Source organism: Dermacentor andersoni, chromosome 1, assembly GCF_023375885.2.
Source record: "Dermacentor andersoni chromosome 1, qqDerAnde1_hic_scaffold, whole genome shotgun sequence".
Classification (NCBI taxonomy): Eukaryota; Metazoa; Arthropoda; class Arachnida; order Ixodida; family Ixodidae; genus Dermacentor; species Dermacentor andersoni.
This window is the reverse complement of record NC_092814.1, coordinates 302,926,626-302,948,667: the sequence shown is the minus strand read 5'-3', so window position 1 is coordinate 302,948,667 and position 22,042 is coordinate 302,926,626. Positions and strand designations below refer to the sequence as shown.

General features: G+C 44.7%; 1 protein-coding gene across 1 annotated transcript in view; it reads left to right on the top strand.

The window, feature by feature from the left end:
• The window catches only part of LOC126548077 (poly(ADP-ribose) glycohydrolase-like), a 62,904-nt gene extending 42,469 nt beyond the window's left edge, over positions 1-20,435 (top strand). The window contains exons 15-18 of the mRNA XM_050196171.3: positions 679-757; positions 11,603-11,711; positions 17,992-18,229; positions 20,308-20,435. Of these exons, the coding sequence (XP_050052128.1) occupies positions 679-757; positions 11,603-11,711; positions 17,992-18,229; positions 20,308-20,414 (533 nt within the window). The 3' untranslated portion in view covers positions 20,415-20,435. The remainder of the gene's footprint in view (positions 1-678; positions 758-11,602; positions 11,712-17,991; positions 18,230-20,307) is intronic.
• Positions 20,436-22,042: the final 1,607 nt, after the last annotated feature.

The following is a 22,042-nucleotide window of genomic DNA, read 5'->3' as shown; positions in this document are numbered from 1 at the left end:
TTTTATTGCGTTGGCGTGGTAAAAAAAATATTTATTTTTTTTTGGTGTGAAACTGAGGCTAGTTGATTGTTAACAAGGAAAAGATTCAGTTGCATTAAAAAACAAACAAAAACTCAACCAGGCAGCTCTTATGGACTAAAATTGGTGAATACTGTGCAATCCATGGCATTACTGGGACATTGCGTGGGATGCAGTTCGGGCTAAAAATTCATAGTGAGAAGTTTGGTGCCCTGCTAATTACTAGTAATTCTTTTCAGCCAAATAAATGCAAAATAAGTTTTTTGAAAAGTAATGTACCAATGTGGGCTATGTTGGTGTTCCTCTTTAACAGAACTTCGGTACACGATTGTTTGTTACCCGCCGTGGTTGCTCAGTGACTATGGTGTTGGGCTGCTGAGCACAAGGTCGCGGGATCAAATCCCGGCCACGGCGGCCGCATTTCGATGGGGGCGAAATCCAAAAACACCCGTGTACTTAGATTTAGGTGCACGTTAAAGAACCCCAGGTGGTCGAAATTTCCGGAGTCCCTCACTACGGCGTGCCTCATAATCAGAAAGTGGTTTCGGCACTTAAAACCCCATAATTTTTTAAAACATGATTGTTTGTTTCCAACACTAAATTTAGTATGCTTGCATGACACATTATTGCTTTCTGTTTTTTCTACTTTACAACTCTCAGGTGCAGAGCAGTTCAATGCTACTTCTGGGTATGCTGGCAAATTCACATGGGAGAATGATTTCAAAGATGAAGTTCCAAGGTGAATATACATGTTCTGCAGTTCATGATGGGCATGCAAGGTCTCGCACATTTGGCCGTACAAACTCTAATACCAGAAATGGATTTCACTCCTGGCCTCTCTATTCCCGGCCCTCACTTAAGAGGATTGCATACAACTGTCTTGTTTAATGATGCATTTAACATTGGTAAATAACCTGATCTGGAAAATGTTGGGAGCCACCACAACACACGACGAGCCTAGCGAACGATACTATACAAGCTTTCTTATTATTATTTTTGCCTTAAGTACAAGAAAAATGCAAAGAACACAGAAAGAAACGGAATGTAAAAGTAGCAACTTGTTTGTTTTAGACTGGACACTTGTATTTATGATAGGAATAGATGCTGTAAAAAAGTACAGTTTGTACTAAAACAAAAGAACTAGTACAGTCGAACCTTGATATAACGGAGTTGTACTCGCAGCGAGAAACTTCGTTAAACCACAAATTTCATAAATTTCTGGTTTTAATGTTTTAGCATTAAAAACAACTTCATGAACTCCCGGAGCACCTCTGGTGGATAGCATCATTTTGGTAAGCACTTATAAACAAATTGCAAGAAGGTCAGTTCATGATAGTGCAGTTATGTGCACCAGCGCCTGCGTTGAAGATCGCGCTGAGAGCAATGCATCGGTATGGCTCACGGTGCCTGAGATTTACGTGTGTTGCATCGTGCGGGGCCGTAAATTTTGGACACCATAGCTGACAGCACTTAGTGCTCGCAGTGAGCGCCTACAAATGGAAAACAAAAGTGTCAAATAATACGGATATTCATCCTGAACAAAAAAATAAAATTAATGTTGCAGTTTTGCCAGTAAGATGGAGCATTGATGGCGATAGCGAAGAGACAACTACACGAAGTAAGGTTCGTAGCTTTATCGATGTCAGGCACGCTCAGGCAAACATTAACAAATCTCACTCGATGACCACGAACTTGCAGTAACAACATGAGCAAGCGCTTCGCACCGTGTCTTGGAAACTTGAGATTATGCGACCGCCAACGCTAGATGCACGGGAACAACAAAGTCTGTGGGAAGGCATCAACCATTTCAGCTGGCCCTTTGCATTTTCTGTGGAGAGATTACCTCCAATAGGCCCGCGCTCGGACGTGTGCTAGGAGGAGGTGGCAGATAGGCGCGCATTCCTGCCTACCCCTCCCCGCGTGTGCTTGAACACGTTAACATGCGTTAACTCCCTCGCCATCCCCCTCGCACAGAAGGAATCGTCATCTCTAATGTTTCTCCTGGTGCTGCGAGCTGCCGCATGCCCCGCGACCTTCGCAAGTTGCTTACCAACGCGACAAATGGCGCAGCGGTGTTTCCTGCCTGCCGCAATCCAGCGCATGCGCTTTGATGGTAGTTTTGCCGCTCAAACTTTTCATGCAGAAAGGACACTTAAGTAACTTTTCCCTCTGTCGACATCTTTATTGTTTTTTGTTATATTTACTGCCACACAGGCTAGTAAAGCACACGCAGGTAATAAAGTACATACAGGGCCAAGTATGTGCTTGGATTGGCCAAAAACTTTGTTAAATAGAAACCGAGTTGCAAAATTACTTCATTAAATCGCGAAAAAAAAGATACACGGTATTCAATGCAGCTAAGATTGGAAAAGTAAATTAGTTTGTTACATTGCAAATTTCGTTAAGTCAAGGTTTACTATACCGAGGTTTGACTGTATTTTACTGCAGCTTCCTGATAAAAGGTACCAGTACACCACAGATCTTTGTCATGGCAAACTGCGCACAGATGTGGCCTCTGGTTTGGTTGCTAAGAATACAGTAGAACCTCGTTGATACAATCTCATTATGTACAATTTCTCGGTGCTAACGTTTGCGATTAAGAAAAAAAATTACCCACTATACTTACGCTTCTTTTTTACCGGTGCATATGTTACCGTAAATTATGATCTTTCGGGGCCAACTTTCAGTACATCGCCAAACTGCAATTGCATGATACGTCTTCCGGCCGCTAGATCCCATGTACAAGAAAAGGTGCGAGGTGCACGCGACCGAGAGCTATGGCCACTCGCCACAGCAGCTTCCCCGCTATACTCACCCGCCTGTCTTACATGAAAATGGCAGCACGCACTCAGTTTCCAATTCCGGTACCAGCAAATCTCCTCCGAGGTCATCACATGCCACATTCACAGCCATTGCCATCAACCCTGTTGCAATAAGTATCTTCACCTATCTTTTTCGCAGCGCGTGGGGTGTGCGGCTGTTGGAAGTGCACTGAACACTTTGAATGGCCAAAAACCCAAACGCGCCACTGTTACCTGCTGCAGGTGGTACCAAGTGAGCTTCATGCTTCGCTCTGCTGGCATCATAGGCATCACATTCCAGAGATGTCCATCAACTCGATTTCATTTCAGTTACTCCTTACCATCTTAAAGGGGACCTAAAACGCTCTTCTCACTAATCATAAAATGGCTTCCCTATTACTGTATTTCCCCACAGGGGCGTCTGCGTCAGCAGGCGTTTGGTGTGTTGCGACACCACGTACCCGAGCACACGAGGGTCGGACCCTCCTGCGTGTAACCGTGCGCAGCTTAGCCGTGTTCGGGGAAAGGGGATCCTGGGCATTGAGCCAGTGCCAGGTGGTTGGACCTTTGCGGCCCCTCGATGGTGGCAACATACCCCTTTGGCCTCCGCTTCACGTAGACGGCACCCCCGGACTGACTCACTCGGGGGAAATTGGTAGTTGCCTCTTCCTGTCCCCCTCTCCACTCTTCGTCTTTCTCTCTCACTTTGAATCTTTCCTGTCTTCTACTCACTTCATTTTACTTCTAATTTTCCAGGCAGCAAGGGTTAACCGTGTGTATCTACCCAGCGTCGGGTACATATATTAGGTCATAGCGGCGTTTTATAGCTGACGTCTATAGGTATGTTCCGCCCGCAGGGGCGTCTGCGTCAGCAGGCGTTTGGTGTGTTGCGACACCACGTACCCGAGCACACGAGGGTTGGACCCTTCCGCGTGTAGCTGTGCGTGGCTTAGCCGTGTCTGGGGAAAGGGGGATCCTGGAGGTTGAGCCAATGCTGGGTGTTTGGACCTTTTAGGCCCCCCAGCAGAGGCAACACGCCTCTTTGGCCTCTGCTTCGCATAGACGACACCCCCGGACTGACTCATCCGGGGGAAATCGGCAGTCTCCTCTTCCTGTCTCTCCCTCCTGGAATCTTCCTCTTTCTCTCTCACTTTCTGGCCTTTCCTGTCTTCTTCTCTCTTCTATTTACTTCCTTTCTCCTTGGCGGCAAGGGTTAACCTTGTGTGGGATAGCCAACCTTGGTTATAACAGACTTCGTTATAGTAGTGTCATACAGCTGGCGCGTGCAGGCCGTCTTTTCACGATCCTGCAGCGTCCCTTTGTTGGGCTCCATGGTGGGTGGCTGGTGGTGCTGCCGAATTTTCGCATATATCTATGGCAGGTTCTTTTCCACCACTTCCTGATTGCCCTCATAAACGAGGGCGCACCGAGGAACTTTTCAAGTTTTTTGGCCGAAACATTGCCATTTTCCAAGATTTCATGTAATACATTCAGAGAAAAAAGAAAAGGCAGCGAGAATGATCTCACCTTTTCTGGTTGTGAAGACACTTACTAAAGCTTTTGGCCCAGGTTATAAAGTCTCCAAGTTGGCAAGTTGCGACCTCCTCTTAGAACTTTGTGATAAGAAACAGCACGAAAAACTCTCTAATCTAATATCTTTCGGGAGTCTTCCAGTGACGGTCACACCGCACCGCACAATGAACACCACCCGCGGAGTCGTTTCCGATGCTGATCTCATGGAACTGACTGAAGCCGAACTACTGGAGAACTGGAGCGATCAAAATGTGATCAGTCAAGATCAGGCATGATGGCAAGGAGATTGAAACAAAGCACCTAATTCTAACTTTCGCATCAAGTATGCTACCTGAGACCATTGAGGCTGGGTACATAAAGATCAGAGTCAGACTGTACATCCCCAATCCTCTCCGATGCTTTAAGTGTCAAAGATTTGGCCACAGTTCACAGAACTGCCGAGGCCGCCAGACTTGCGCTAAATGTAGTGCCCAAGAACACCCATCTGACAATTGCGAGAATGCTCCACACTGCGTGAACTGTGATGGGGAACAAGCCGCGTACTCGCGGTCCTGTCGATCATGGAAAAAAGAAAAAGAAATGGTAACAATTAAAGTTAAAGAAAACATATCGCTCAAAGAAGCACGCAGGCAAGTAGCATACCTGCCAAAGAACAGCTTTGCCGAAGTGGCGCATCAGGGGGCAGCGTCACAACGGCTTCCGGTGGCTGTCCGACCCACAAGCAGTAAGTGGAACTGCCCCAACCTCCATGGCCCCTTCCAGAGCTGGCAACAGCCAGCGCAGCCAAATCCCTCAGGGAGCCCCATCAACCTCCGGGCTGGTGGGTGCAGGGGTCATGCCTTCCGAGGTAGGACTCTCTCGGAAAACTTCTCGCTCACATGAGCGCGTGTCCGGCGCCTCACAAGAGGCGATGGACACAACACCTATCCTCGCGGCGCACTAAGCGCCTAAGGAGCGGCGAGGCTCCCTCGAACGCTCCAGAAAGGGCAAAACTCCCGTTACAAGGCCTTGAAAGAGCTCTGTAATCCAATATCTGTAATCTCTGTAATTACTACTTCTGTTTCTGTACACACAGCACCTATCTACTTCCAATATGGATACACAAATTATTCAATGGAACGTCAGAGGTCTTCTTAGAAACCTCGATGATGTGCAAGAACTCATCCACGAACACAATCCAAAAGTGCTGTGTTTACAGGAAACACACCTAAAATAAAAACACACAAACTTCCTCCGACAGTATATAACGTTTCGCAAAGATAGCGATGATGCTCTCGCATCATTGGGCGGTGTTGCCTTTGTTATCCATAAAAGCATTGCGTGTCAACTTTTACAGCTACAAACGCCTCTTGAAGCAGTGGCGGTTAGAGCTGTTCTCCTAAACAAACTCATCACCATTTGCTCGCTTTACATACCCCCGCATTACCAATTAAAGAAACATGAATTTCATTCCTTTATAGATCAATTGCCAGAACCTGATGTTCTTGGCGATTTCAATGCACACAGCAGCCTGTGGGGCGACTCTCGAATAGATGCACGAGGTCGTCTCGTTGAACAGTTCCTTTTTTCGTCCGGTGCGTGTCTGCTGAATAAGAAGGAACCCACTTATTACTGTCTTGCAAACAGAACCTTTTCTTCAATTGATCTCAGCATAGTTTCCCCCTCTATACTGCCTGAACTCGAATGGGAAGTTACCAACAATCCTTACGGAAGTGACCACTTCCCCATATTGCTACGAACACCTAAAGAAAACGAATATCCGCCACAGGCTCCTAGGTTGAAAATTGATACAGCTGATAGGGAAAAATTCCGAACTCTCACTAGTATCTAATGGGATGACATGTCCTCATTAGGAATTGATGCTGCTGTGGAGTATTTTACAGCCTTCATAATAGATGCTGCATCTAAATGCATATCAGAAGTAAATGGCTTGGCATGCAAACGGCGTGTCCCGTGGTGGAACGACGAATGTAGGATCGCTCGTAAGAAACAGAACAAAGCGTGGGGGTTGCTATGCGCCTCTCCCACTGCGGAGAATCTTATTAACTTTAAGAAAGTAAAGTCTCAAGGCAGGAGAACGCGCCGACAGGCCAGAAGAGAGAGTTGGCAGAAGTTTTTATCGGGCATCAACTCGTATACAGATGAGGCCAAAGTCTGGAACAGGGTTATAGGATAAGAGGGCGGCAAACATATTCACTCCCTTTGGTAAACACACAAGGCGATACCCTGCAAGACCAGGCAGATTCACTTGGGGAGCATTTTAAGAGCATGTCAAGTTCAACCCATTATTCACAATCTTTTCTCAGATATAAACAAATACAAGAATGTAAGCCACTCATAAGAAAATGTCGATAGAATGAACCGTACAACTGTCCTTTTAGTATTGCCGAGTTGAGAGCTGCCTTGAGCGCATGCAAGAGCTCTGCACCGGGATCTGATAGAATCATGTATGAAATTATCAAAAACTTACACAATGACACCCAAGTTACTCTACTCGCAATTTTCAACACCATTTGGTCTGTAGAATACCTCCCAACTACATGGAAAGAAGCCATTGTGGTCCCTGTTTTGAAACAAGGCAAAGATTCTTCCTCAGTGGCAGGCAAAGATTCTTCCTCAGTGGCAAGTTACCGCCCGATAGCCCTCACAAGTTGCCTTTGTAAGGTATTTGAAAAAATTATTAATTGGTGACTCATCCATTTCCTTGAAATGAGCAAAATGCTTGATCCCTATCAGTGCGGCTTCCGAGAAGGGCATTCCACAACCGATCATCTTGTACGTATTGAAGGATATATCTGTGATGCATTTGTACACAAATAGTTTTTCTTATCCATATTCCTCGACATGGAGAAGGCGTACGACACAACGTGGTGCTATGAAGTCTTGAGAGACTTGTCAGAAATGGGCATTCATGGCAATATGCTAAATCTAATAGAAAACTATTTGTCCAACCGTATCTTCCGGGTAAAAGTCTGCAATGTACTGTCACGTCCTTTTATACAGGAAACTGGTGTACCCCAGGGAGGCGTGCTCAGCTGCACACTCTTTGTTGTAAAGATGACAACACTTCATGCTTCATTACCACCGGCCATTTTTTATTCCGTCTACGTGGATGATATTCAAATAGGTTTCAAATCCTGCAACCTCGCAGTGTGCGAGAGACAGGTACAGCTTGGCTTGAACAAAGTGTCAAACTGGGCAGAGAAAAATGGATTTAAAATCAATCCTCACAAAAGTTCTTGTGTGCTTTTTGCAAGAAAGAGAGGCCTGGTTCTGGATCCTTGCTTAGAACTGTGTGGGCAACAAATGCCTGTGAACAAAAAACACAAATTCCTAGGTGTTATACTTGACTCCAGGCTTACTTTCATTCCGCATATAAAATATCTTAAAGCAATATGTCTAAAAACAATGAGCTTACTTAAAATCATATCCCAATCAACCTGGGGTAGCAACAGAAAGTGTTTATTAAGTCTTTACAGGAGCCTAGGTTGATCACGACTGGACTATGGTGCCGTAGTATATCACTCTGCCGCCCCAAGCGCGCTAAAGATGTTAGACCCCATTCACCATCTGGATATCTGCCTGGCCACTGGCGCATTTAGAACAAGCCCTGTTGAAAGTATATACGTCAAGTCAGATGAGTGGTCACTCCATTTTCAGAAAACGTACCTCAGCTTCACCTATTCTCTTAAAATTCCCTCAAATAAGGAACATCCGTGTTTCACAACCGCTAACAACTTGACATTTGAAACACTTTTTCGTAATAGACACTCCATGAGAGTACCTTTGTCACTGCATGTAAGAGAGCTTAGTGAAGAAATGGATGTCCCAATTCTCGAACATCGCTTAATGCCTGCAGCTATGCTACTACCGCCCTGGGAGTGGCACATGATAGACTGTGATGTATCCTTTGTAGAAGTCACAAAGCACACTCCTCACCTCGAAATCGTTATGCATTTCCGTGAACTTCAGTCGAAGTACTGCTGCTTTGAATTCTACACAGACGCGTCAAAATCACATTCTGGCGTATCTTTTGCTGCTGTTGGTCCCTCATTTTCTGAATCTGACGTATTGAACCCCTTAACAAGTATCTTCACTGCAGAAGCCTATGCTGTACTGTCTGCAGTAAAACCTATAAAGAAATTAAAACTTGACAGAGCAATAATATTCACAGACTCGTTAAGTCTTGTAAAAGCACTGATTTCTTTACAACAGTTTACAAATCCTGTTTTCATTGAACTTTACTCACTCTTATGCAGTATTTATTTATCATATAGACATGTAATAATATGCTGGGTACCTGGCCATAGAGGCATCGAAGGTAGCGTACTAGCTGACAAAATGGCCACATCACTCACATCACTAGCTATTAATCGTACGACTACGGTCTCTGTCACAGATCTGAAGCCTTTCTTACATAAGAAACTGCGAAACTACTGGCAACGCATGTGGGACGCAGAAATAAATAACAAACTGCACTGTATAAAGCCACAGTTAGGTTTCTGGCCCTCTGCAACAAAATCACGGCGAACAGATGTCCTATTCTGTCGTCTCAGAATAGGACACACATTTGGCATTCATAATTATCTACTTACTGGAAATGAACCTCCAGCCTGTGGCAGATGCGGTGAGAGGCTGACCATCCTTCACGTCCTTCTGGAGTGACGGGAGGCCGAAGGTGAGAGAAAGAAATATTTTCCTCTGGCATACCGTTCTTACATCCCCTTCACCCGGCTATGTTTCTTGGCCAAGAACCGCTATTTAACACGAAAGCAGTCCTTGGTTTTGTAAACGATGTAATCCTACATGTTATAAGTCCATTAAATTCGTAGAGCATCCTCGTTCCGGAGGATGCCGCTGCGATAATTGTTTTGCATAGCACATGCCTCCAGGCCCTGGTGTCTCAAGGGCCCTAAGGAGGAAGTAGTGCTCAAGCCAATTTAAGCATGTGACAAATTTTGTACACTGTATCATTCTTTCGCAATGAATTTTAATGCTCATAGAACATGTCATTGTCATGGACATAATCTTATTACAGATAGATTTTATGCACTTTAGAGCGACTATTTTTAAGGCCCCTTTACAGCCACGTCGCATCAAATTCATAAAACTCATAACTACACTGCGAACTCAACACCACAGACCTGGCGCTCTTTGGCCATGCCTGGCCCTTGTGGCAATAAACAAAAATACATTCATATTACCGTATTTACTCGATTCTAACGTGTCCTCGAAATGCACACCCGTTTGCCATGACCTAAAAGAAGAAAAGTCCTTTACACCACCGTGCATCTCATTCCTTCATACCAAAAGGCAACTTTCTCTCATTTGGCATAACAAAGATTTACTCCCAGTACAATAAAGTTGCGATAAATAGAAAAAGTTGCAGTTTCGCCCGAAAGGCGAAGCATGGATTGTGATAGCAAATTAGTACACAGCTATACGAAAAGTAAGGATAGTAGTTTTATCGGCCGTATAAACGTTTAAACATTTGCTTACTAACTAAATTAACAAGCATGGCGTCACGCACGCACAAGCAAACATGAACACATCTCACTCAATGACTGCAGAAACTCTTTACCAAAACACTGGAGGGAGAAAGTGCGCTAGTAGGAGCGACCAAATTGACCTTTGTGTGACCTCTCGCTTCAATGCAAACTAAGCGACGAGAACACAGCGCAGTCACCTTTTTCTCAAACACTCTCTTTTCTTTCGGCAGAAACCTTCTACTCACTCTTTTTGAGCACTATATTTCGTGATATAGCATATTCCCAAATGCAGCTGCTATTGGCCAATAACTGACATCAATCAAGTAGGGTCCTTGGATCAGTGCGCTTCTTCCTACTGTTGCTTTGTATATTCATTCACAGAGTTTAATAAACAGGCTGAAGTAAGCAAAAATCTGCTTTCGAATTTCGATAACAATTACACACTTCCGGAAGACGCCGACTATTGACTGCTCATACTTGGCCGTGGCCACCCGCGTAAGAGCTAAACTGGCCACTCTGAATTGGTGTCGTAGCTGTTTGATCTCGCTAATTTTGATTAGTTTTGAACACTCAACTATCCTTGAACCATGCAAAACTTAAAAGGCCAGACCACATGCACGCTTGCCAGCATATGCTCACTCCTGGCTAAAGTGTTCTAGTGCACTCTACTCCTGACCACTCCTGGCTAGATGCCTTGGCAGACTTCGCTTTGTATTGAGCTACAGATAGCACTTCATAATGCGCAAGTTAGATGTGGCTACTATCCGTCAGTCAAGCTGGTGCAGGGCTGCCATTTTGTAGTGATGCCTTTTCCCGATGCTAATGCCTGTCGGCACTTTTCGCGTTTAAGTGACCACTCACGAACGTGAAAAGCATTGAAAGACATTAGCATCAGAAAAGGCATCACTACAACATCACAGCCCAGGACAAATCCAGTCCACACCATGTAGCATGGCCAGACAGGAGCATATGAGCGCAAGCGCGCACTGAAGTCCTGTCGTGCACAATGCAAATACTGCACCTACACACTACACTAACTGCGGTCTGCTATGTAGCGTGGATACCGTGGCCGCTGCGGGATGCCACGAGTCTGCTCGCTGAGCGCACTGCGGCTCGCTAAGGACAACTAAGGACAACTGCGTTTGGGGCACCGTAGACACTAACATCATAAATAGTAGCATCTACATGAACATACAAAATCAAATTTGAACTGCACACCACAGTGATGTTCAGTAGGCGGAGTGTTGGGGGCACGCCCTCTCTGCTGTAGCCTTCGCAGTGCAAGGCATTGAAGAAGGAGCGGGAGCTCCGTGAAGGGGATCATAAACGACCTTTGATTGCTGATAACTCCGCTTCTGCTTAAAGCATTGAAGTACTTTTTGCATCAATGCATTTCTGAAATAAACAATTTTAACTTGAAGGGCATTTCTCAACTTTGATAAAAAGTGGTTCAGGGCCCCTTTAAGACACTATGGAAAGGAAATGACTAAGTGCTTTTCAAGTCGCTCAGACCCCACCAGCTCAATGCGCTTCGGCGTTTCATGTCACAACTATTCTCGCCAAGTGGGCATGTCAAAACTTCCTGCCAAAATGCTCCACCCAAAGAAGTTGCTGACCTAGGCTGAATTTGAGGAGCGTGAACAAAAGCTTGCTGAATCTTCAGAAAGGTGATGCATGTCTCGGTCTGCCCATAACTTTATTATGTTTGTATGTGCTTATAGCTCGCCTCATATTTTTCTGAGTGCTATTGTGTTCCTTCAGGGACCCTTGGGAGAGGAGATGCACAGAGGTAGTCGCCATGGATGCGCTTTGTTTTGTGAAGCCCCAGGAGCAGTACAGACTCAACAACATCAGGAGGGAATTGAACAAGGTAACACATTGTGGAATGCTTTTGTGCTATGAAAGTCCCGCTTGGAAAAATACAGCAGCAGCTGTAATGGTAATGGGAAAGTCAATGAAGAGGAGACTGTAGTAATGGTGCATCCTTGAGTTCATGGAAATCTTGGCAGTATACAGTGAAACACGGATATAATGTGTCGTATATGGCCTTACTTTCAGTATACACTCCCTGTACCAGCGTGGATTTGTATGCCAAACGTGAGACCATAAGCAACCTAATATATTATTGGCTATATAACAAGTAGGTCTAAAATTTGGTCGGCCATGCTTTATTTCATTAAGTGTGCTCCTGCTGTAACGAAACTGAAAATGCGAAATGCTAGGCAAAGGCCATCATAGCAAGGTGAATATTTACAGTACTAAGTATGTGTTTTGGTAGTGAAAATGCCTAATATATTCAGCCAGAGCAGCCTTAAACAGCAAATTTTGGGATTGTATGCATAGTAACGATGGTGCAAAGCATATTTTGATTTAGTATTGCTCATCTGCCCCATATTGGCACAGAAAGCTGCAGAGAGGCTGTCAACATTGGCAGGAGGACACCATTTGCTGGCCTGTCAGTGGCGTCACGTATGCTTGCCTTTCTCTCGCGCTATTATGACTTCTTTTTTTTCTTTTTTTTTTTCCTGTATCGGCAAGTACACAGTATAACAAATACAGTAGAACCTCGTTGATATGATCCTATTTCATACGATTTCTTGACCCCAATGTTCGCGATCAACAAAAAAAGTTACTCAATGTGGTTGCGCTTCTTTTTTACCTGTTATGTTCCTGGAAAACACAATCCTTCGGGACCAACATTCATTACATCGCCAAACTGCAATAATATGTTTCCCGATTGCTAGGTCCCATCTGAAGAAAAAAATGTGCGAGGCACGAGCGTTTGAGATCAGTAGGCACCCGCCACAGCAGCTTCCCCACAGTACTCGCCCGCTCGTATCACTTGAAAATGGCAGCATGCACTCAATTTCCTCTTCCGGTACGAGCAAATCATCCTCCCGAGTCATTGCACATAGTGTTCAAGGCTATCGCCGCCAACCCTATTGTGTCAAGCATCTTCATCTACCTGTTTCACAGTGCGTGTGGCGTAGTGCTGTTGGAAGCATACTGCATGCTTTTAATAGGCAATAACCCAAACATGCCGCCGTACCCTGCTGCAGGTGGCATGAAGTGAGTGTCATGTTTGTGCCATATTCTGGTGTCGCCCACTAGCTCGATTTCGTTTGTTTCCCCTCGCCATCTTAAAACACTATGCAATGGGGAAAGCGACAAAGTTTGTCTTTGGTCACTTGGGCCCCACCAACTTGACGGGTGTCAGCGTCTCATGCCACAACATTTCTCACCAAAGGGACACATCAGAACTTCCCACCAAAATGTACTGCCCGAAGAAGCTGCTGACCCAGGCCAAATTTGAGGCGCAGAAATGTAAGCTTGCCGAAGCCGCAAAAATGACAATATTCATCTTGGACCACTTAGGTTACTTGGGCTCCACCAGCTCGATACCTGTCGGTGTCTTGTGCTGCAACGATTCGTGCCACACTTCACATGACGTAGATGTCAAATACAGTTGAGTCTTACAAATTTTTTAGTGACTTCCGGTCTTACATTTTCAAAGCTAAAACGTCTTTTCTCACTTCTTTTCTTTTTCTCTCTCTCTCTTTCAAAACATATGAATGCAGTTCTCCTGTATGGGTACAATGAAGGTGTTTTCATGCCTGATGTGACGTTAGGAGGTTTGACTGTATTCCAATATGCATGCTCACAATCATAACACATGCAGTATATCATGTTCTGGTCAGAACAAAAAAAAAAGTTGGATTGTTTGAGTAGCCAGAAGTTGAAGATTTCATTGCGGTACTATATAGTATGCTGTCATTTAAAGGGGTCCTGAACCACCCCTCGGGCTTGGTGAAAAAACAGTCTGCAGATATGCTACTGTGAACATCTCGGCCAACTTTTGCAGTCATGCGCGGTGTGGAGCTTGCAAGCAGAGCACAAAGTCACCTTTTTCTCAGATGCTCTCTTTTCAACAGAAGCCTGCTCCTCACTCGTTTCGGGACGCTTTATTTTGTAATATGGCAGATTTCCATACACGGCTGCTATTGGCCAATAGCTGACATCAATCAAGAAGGCTGTATGGGTCAGTGTACTTCTTCCTACTGTTACTGTGTATATTTATTGACACAGTTTAATAAACAAGCTGAAGTAACGGAAATCTGCTTTCGAATTTCGATAATAATTACGTGCTTCAGGAAGAAGCATCCGCTCACGCTCAGCCGCGGCCACCCTACTAGGAATTAAACTTTGGCCACCCTACTTTTCGGTAGCCACCCTGCCACCGCGTCTCGCTACTTTCAACTTGTTTTGAACACTCAGCTAGCTGGGAACCACACGAAACTTAGTCAGACCCAGGGTTGCCAGGTTTGGCGACTTCTCACTAAATTGGCTACTTTTAGAAGCAGCTGGCGACTGAAAATCGTGGTTGATGACTTCGCTATTTTCTGGCTACTTTTGCCAATGGTAATTGGTATAGGTAGTGTCCAAATCGCACTCCTGCAATGGCTCTCTTGAAGCAACATGCCCAAAATCCAGGTCTCGAAGGTCATAGTTTTGCTTTTTGCAATGGCTTGAAGCAAATCCCACGGCAGAAGACTTATAGCCACCATGTGGCCAGTGGGCCCCTTCCGTACAGCTCATTGGCTGAAATCACCGCCTCTGGTGTTCCGGGACTGTCAGGGATGGATAATTGAAGACGCTCATTGAGTTTCTCTGTGGGTGGCATACAGCAGCTCTCTCTGAGTAGCAGGAATTGACTAATCTGAAAGGGTACTCATTTTTGTGCTTCATTGGATGAAAGCAATAGGCGATGCCCTAATCCCACCCCCAGCAATGGTTACTTCGATAACAAATCTCGAAGACCATGCTTCATGGCGCCAGAAGTGACTGCAACAACCGAAAACGTGTCATGGCAACCTTGAGATTACAGGTACCAGTGTCTATGTGCCTCTCTTAAAGGCACTTGTGACTGCATCCCAGGGAGAGTAGAACATGTGTGATGTCATACAGTTTGCACGGGAACGTTTGGAGAGAAGTTATAGTAATGCAAGGACAGCATGAAGCGAGTTTACTGTGCTGAAACTGGTGAAAACGCTTGGGCTATGAGAAAGGGGGGCACACAAGTTTGCGGCGGAAATTGTCACAGAACGTCAACTAGTCATTATGGTAAATTATGGTACAATTATTATGCTATTACGTTTTTTTGGTTCTGTTATTCTCGTTGCCCTCAGTGCAGCCAAAAACTACAGCTCCTTTTCGTCTTTTCTTCTTTCTTTAGCCATCAAAAATCTACAATTGTTGGTTTGTCGCACCATGGGTACTTTTTGGCTACCAGATTGAACCTTTGCCACATTTGATGACATTTTTGGCTACTTTTTGGAATTTTTTGGCTACTTTTTCTCGCGAAAACCTTGCAACCCTGGTCCCACCACACTCACATGTGTCAGCGTGCGCTCTCTCCTGGCCACTCCTGGTTAAATGCCTTGGCAGGCTTCGCTTCGTGTTGAGCTATTGATGGCGCTTCAAAATGTGCAAGTTGTATGTGGCTACTATCCGTCGGTCAAGCAGGTGCAGGACAAAGCCGGTCCATACCACATAGCATGGCTGGACTGGTGCGTATGAGCGCAAGTGCGCAATAAAGCTCTGTCGTCGCCAAAGAAAACGCTGCACATACGCACTACAGTTGCATGTAGCTGCGGTCTGCTACTTAATGTAGATGCCGCAGCCGCCGTGGAGTGCGGCAACGAGTCCGCTGGCTTAGCGCAGTGCAGCTCGCTGCAGACAATAGCATTTGCCACATCATAGGTGCCAAAATCGGTAGTGGCATCTACGTGACCATCCAAAATCAAATTTGAATGGCACGCCACACTGACGTTCAGTAGGCAGAGTGTTGTGGGCATGCCCCGCTCCGCTGTAGCTTTCCCAGTGCAAGTCATTGAAGAAGGAGTGGAAGTACCCCGTAGGGGACATTTGATTGCTAATAACTCCATTTTAGTGAATGCATTGAAGTACTCTCCGTGGCAAAGTATTTCTGAAATACTAGTCTATTTTAACTTCAAATGCATTTCTCGACTTCGATAAGATGTGGTTCAGGGCCCCTTTAACCTCCAGCAGCGACTGTTTCTAGAAGGTTGCATACTGTCATTCATAAATCAGGCTATCCAGTGAGCCTTGAGTCATGCTCAAAAAGTTCATTATTGCTAGTCTTATCCAAGAAGGACATGTGCCACTTTTGAAGCACTGGCTAGATTTTAATTATATTTGACAATTTAACTGACAGCTATGTTCTAAGCCTCTATGCCAAAATTCACTTTTGTGTGTTAATTTTTGGAGAAGTTGTGGCATCTTTAGCTGCTTGTTTGGCTAGGCTTGCTCAGAAGAATCATTGTTTTGATGCCAGAGACCTGCAACATTTAGGCATTAGATTGCCGCTACTGTGGCATAGCTTTTGCAATGTCACCATTTTTCTTTTTCTTTTCTTTTTTCTTCTTCTTCTTCTTCTTCTTTTTTTTTTTTTTTTTTTTTTTTTTGCAGGAGATATGATCCTTCATATATAACACCACCATTATTGCGCCTCCACTCTTCCTTAAAATGTTAAATTTTTCAGGATGAAAAAAGTTAATTTCAACATTGGGCCTTCATTAGCATTGCCATCAAATTTCATGGTTGAAAACATCCTGAAGTAAGGCTCATCACATTTAGTATGGAAAGAATAGTTTTTCTGGTTTCAAATTTTGTTTGAAAAAACAAGCAATTATGGAAAAACACCTTTCACATGAGCTCAAGGATTACGAAAAGCATCCCATTTTGTTTCTAGAGAATACTTACTTCTTGAAACCTACCCGTTATTGTACACTGCATGTTAGCATACTGTGGGCTTTTGATATGATGGTGTGGGCACACAGTTCTGCACATACGATCCAACCATGCTCATGTGTGCCTCTATTACTGCATGCTAGCTTTGTAGGCAAAGACGTGCTGGAATCTAGTGTTGTCTCTGCCAGCTTTTCTTAATTCCAGTGACAGTTTTGGCAATAAGGAGGTATGATGTGCAACTATTACTTATGGTACCATTTTTAAATGGGCGATATGGCTACCGTGCACTGAACTGTTGTGGCTCTCAGCAGCCATGCATTGCAACCTTTTGAAGAATGTATACTCAAGCTACTCAAGCAGCACAGTCTTTCTGTCTAGCTTGGGGAGCTTTGTCTCGTCATCATCCTGGGAATCATGCAAGAGATTGCATATCTCGCACAAGCAGCATCTAAGGAGAGGTGAGGTAGTGATCTCTGGTCACCAGCTCACTTAAAGGACACTAAAAAGCAAGACTAAATTGGTTATTACTAGTAAATTATTATTTTTAAACACTGGTTTCATTCATTAGGGTGGAGGGGTTAATATTGGTGAAGATGAACATTCTTAAATTTGGCACCAGAGCTGAGTGAGTAAGTGTGCTGTCACACTAAGATGGTTTTCTTGTATTTTGATCACTCTGGCATGCAAAAGCTGCTACAAACTTGCTGTGTTGAGTATTTATTTGCTTTTACACATTGTGTGCCTTCTTCACTGATTAACGTTTAAAGTCTGTTCAATTAACACGTGGATCACTGCACCAATTCACTGTGTGATGTGCCACAGCCCTCAATTCTCAGGTGCAAAAGTACGCTGCTGCACCACAGTCCTTGATTGTGGCATGGTGCAGGTGAGGCGCCACCATAGTGCAAGAAGCCTCTGCATCTATAGGCGAGGTGGTGCAGCCATTGTGGAGATGGTACTCGCTGGAGTGATGTCTGCTGACGCAGCAGGCACTACACTTCTTTCTTTGATTGACACCATTGAGAACATCCTGTCTGCAGGAAGGGGTGGGCCCGTTCGGAATGCCCTGCTGCACCTTGTTTCTTTATTTTGAAGATGTCTCGTACCACGATGGTGAAGACGTTCCGATTTATTTACTCGACCACTATACTGAGATCATGCCCAATCCGTGCATGAACAACTAAGACATGTCATGAGGTGGAGCTTATGTTGCCTCAACTGGTCAAGGAGAACACCGATGGCATGGAAAAAACGGTGTGCTCTCTTTATTAATGCTCTCTTTATAAAGGCTTCACACTTGTACTTGTTGCTTGTGATGTGTGGGTGCAGCCAAGGGGAACTACTCAAGTGCTGTTAAAGAAGTAATTATCTTTTTCCAGGCGTACTGTGGTTTCATCTGTCACCCAGAGATACCTCTCATGAAGCGTTCAGCCATTGCCACGGGCAACTGGGGCTGTGGTGCCTTTCGTGGAGACCCACAGTTGAAGGCAATTATTCAGCTCATGGCAGCATCTGTCGCGGGCCGTGACCTTGTGTACTTTACCTTTGGTGACAAGCAATTGTGCCAAAGACTGCGGGCTCTGTACCACTTGCTTACCAACTGCAATGTGACTGTAGGTAAGGATGTCATTTTTATTGGCATTGCTTTGTTCTAACCAATGTAGGATACGTTGGATTTTTTTTAGGGGTGGGCCAAGGAAGGTAAGCTTTTGAAGCTCTGACACAATTTAAATGAAATTTAATGAATATGCTTACACCTATATTATAACCCTCTGGGCCAGATTTTGTTGCTCTGGATTAATGTTTGGGGCAGGTTATGGCTGGTACAAGCATTTTGTTTGGAAGAAACTGTTTCAGAAACAAAAAGAATGTCTTATGATGTTTGTGCCTTAGATTGTCTCAGGAGGGCACAATGTATTTAACTGTGCAGTTATATGTCTATTTTTTGTTTAACTGTGCTAGCATTCTTCAAGTACTTCACGCACTTTCTGGGGGCTATGTATGTATGTACTTATCAATGTATGTTTGTATATACAGTTGAACCCACATATATCAAACCCGCATATGATGAATTATTGTGTATAACGAACAGCAGTAAAATCCCCTTGAGAATTCTTGTGCAAATTTTTTATTTTGCATATCGAATTACATATACATATATCAAACTTTTTTGTGGTCCCCATCAGATTCGATATATCTGTGTCCGACTGTAACCGTCTTCTTGCCTAGCTGGGTTTCTGGGTAGTCAGTGGTCGAATGGGTAACACGTCGGACTACTGTACTGAGGGGACAGGGTTCAAAACCAATCCTCGAACTAACTCGAGTCACTGAGTATGTGGCAATATGTACATATGTACCACTATTCAACGAACCTCTTTCACGCGAACGTAGGGCAGTGTAGATGCGGGACTGTGTAGGTGCTGCTGTTTGAAGAAACTCTTTGATGCCGACTTGGAGTACTGGGTCACTTGGTTTGTGCTGGTGTTCAGTGAACCTCCTTGATGCCAGCTTGGGTTACTGTGTACGTGTCAGTAGGTGCGTGCCGCTCTACAATGATGAAAAAGATCCCTTAAATTTCTCCGATGCTGAGAGAAATTGAACCCACATCACAATGGTTCCTCAAGGACAGCAACCCGACGCATTAGCAGGCTGTGCTACAAATGCACTGGGTTCAGTGAACACCTTTCACGCCAACGCTTTAGCGAGCTGCACCATGAGCGCGCTGGGTATGTGCCAACTGTTCATTGAACCACTCGCCAACTTGGGTCACTGAGTATGTGCCACTAAGTGTGCTCCAAGCTAGGGAACAATTCTCAGCGTTCGCAGGCACCAACACACCACACTTCTTGTCTCGGAGGCCACGTGCAGACTTCTCGGCAGTGCCACTAGATTGCGTGGCACATCCAGGAAGAAGCGAGAAAGAGGAACCCAGTTGCTGCATGACGCATTTCTCAGCGTTCGCACACATCAGTGTGCCATGCATTTCGGAGGCCGCGGCACACAGGCTTCGTGGCAGTGGTGCTAGATGGCACCGAGCGTTCGTAGGGAAGCACGAAAGAGGAGTCCCACAGCAGTACACACCTTGTATATAAGTTGTTTCAACATTGGCAATACGTTGTGTCACTATATTGATTCAGTGCTAATGCATTAGTACCGCCAACAGCCATTGTGTGATGGGTTCTGCCACAACATTTTGAAATTTTTTTTTCAAATGAATATGCTTCTTTTCATCTTCCTTCATGCCTAAGAAATGTATTTCTTTTATAATTAGGAAACTATTTCAAATACTAAAACCCATTGGAGTCCACAGCTGCATTCTCGATAATCACAATACTGCCTAAAGTTAAGAAAATCTAGTGTACCATAGAAACAATAATTTCTCAAAATTCAGACTAGTGAAAGAAATGTGAAGTGAGAAAAGGATGTTTAATGTTTCCCATGTGTACCACTTCATTTCCAGTGTAGCATATGTTTCTGGAAGTGTGAAGCCAGCATATCTTAGGCCATTGTCGTTAATCCCACTCTTTTGCCAAGCAATACTGTCAAGGTTTGTGAATTTTGGCGTATTTTCAGCTGTCTGCGGGATCTTTATTCATTTTAAGGTTCACCAGTATGCTATTTCGTTCTTATTCTGGATGTACTAGCTCTCCAAGATATGCATAAATTTTTTTTCTTTTTTCTTTTTTTTTTTACAGATCACCTTTACAAGCTTCTGGCGCAGTATAGCCAGCACCAGTCCCCACAAGCAAGCCAGGGCAAATTCCACCTTTTTGAATATCTGAGCCAGAATTGTACCCCATAAACATATTTGTGTTTCATGAAACCAGGTCTGACTATGTGTTGAGTGGAGCATGTATGCATGTTTCTACAAGGGCTGTCAGCCACTTAGTAATTCTAAGCTTCCAAATTTTTAGCTCTTGTCCTAGGGTTTATGAAGAGAGCGGTCCACTGTTAAAGAGAACACCAGAGCATGTGGCGTCTGCTGCTGCGCTTCAGATCATTGTGGAGCAAGCCATTCATGCGTTTGTAAATTGGGCCGGAGACTGCATGGTCACACTCTGACAGCTAGCCATTGCAAAGCTGAAAGAAAATTAGATGAGGCAATATATTACCTCGCATATATTTTTGCCATTTCAACCTAAAAGACAAACAACTGTTTTCACGAATGTCTCTTGGTGGCACAAGAAGAAAGGGGTTAACCGAGGGACCTGATTTTTATTAATCATATTATGAGATGCCAATAAACAAAGGGAGTCGCACGCGTAATGCAAAGATATGAGATCGTTCCCTACCTGCGGCAAGCTTTCTTTTTTTTTTTCATCCACTTTCATTGCCATTATCATTTCTTTAATTCAATGAGCGGGTACAAGTAATTTCTTCTTTGTTTGTTGGCTTCTTTTGGTGGCACAGCTAGATTAGAGAATGTTTCTCCTTGTAGTGCACATCTCATGTGCATTAATGCATATTCGAGTTGCTGCAGTGCATAGGCTGAACAAAGAATCTGCAACTGCCATTGAAGATCATTATAATTTTTCAAGAGCTATCACTCGAGCCATCGCTGAATCATAGTAATCGACGTGTACAGTAAACTATTTTTCTGAAGGGGGCAGTTCTTTATTAAACAAGAAGGCCAACCAAAGGCGACGGCAGTGTCTTTCCTGCTGATATGTAGTGCGACATTTACTTTTATATAGATCAATCCAGTCTTTTTCCTTCCAGCTAGAAGAGAAATGGCTGCTTTCAAATCCGAATTACGCAAGCTGCTTTCTTTGCGACGATCCGGAGCGCGGCAGCAGACGGTGGCAGACGACGAAAGAGCACGGCCCACATCACCCACTGCGCCTGCGCAAAACTCGTTGCAGCCGCCGGCCGACGGTGGCGCCGAGCAGACGCCACGCGTAGCCACGCGCTCCGGTGTTCCCTTTAACAGTGGACAGCTCTGTACAGTATAACCCCTTTCATACGTTTTGGAGATTAAAAAAAAACGCGATAAAAACGTACTAACCGAGAAAACATACGCTCGGAAGTCGCTAAAAAAAATTCACAGATCCAAGTGTAGTGGGCATCTACGTAATGCGAAGCGTTGCGCGAATCATAGCACGAGACGCCGATGCGCGTTGTCGCTTTTGTTTTTGGCAAGCTTACGTTTGCGCTCCTCGAATTCGGCCTGCGTTGGCAGCTTCTTCAAGTGGGGCATTTTGGCGAGAAGTTTTCACGCGTCCACTCTGCGCGAACCGTTGCGGCACGAGATGCGTACGCGTGTCGAGCTGGTAGGGCCCAAGCGACCCGAGACACACGTTGTCGTTTTCCTTTTGCGTGGTGTCTAAAGACTGCGACGAGAAATATAAATGAAATCGAGCTAGTGGGCAACACCGGAATACGATGCCTGTGATGCCGCCAGGGCGATACATATCACTCCCTTTGCGCCGC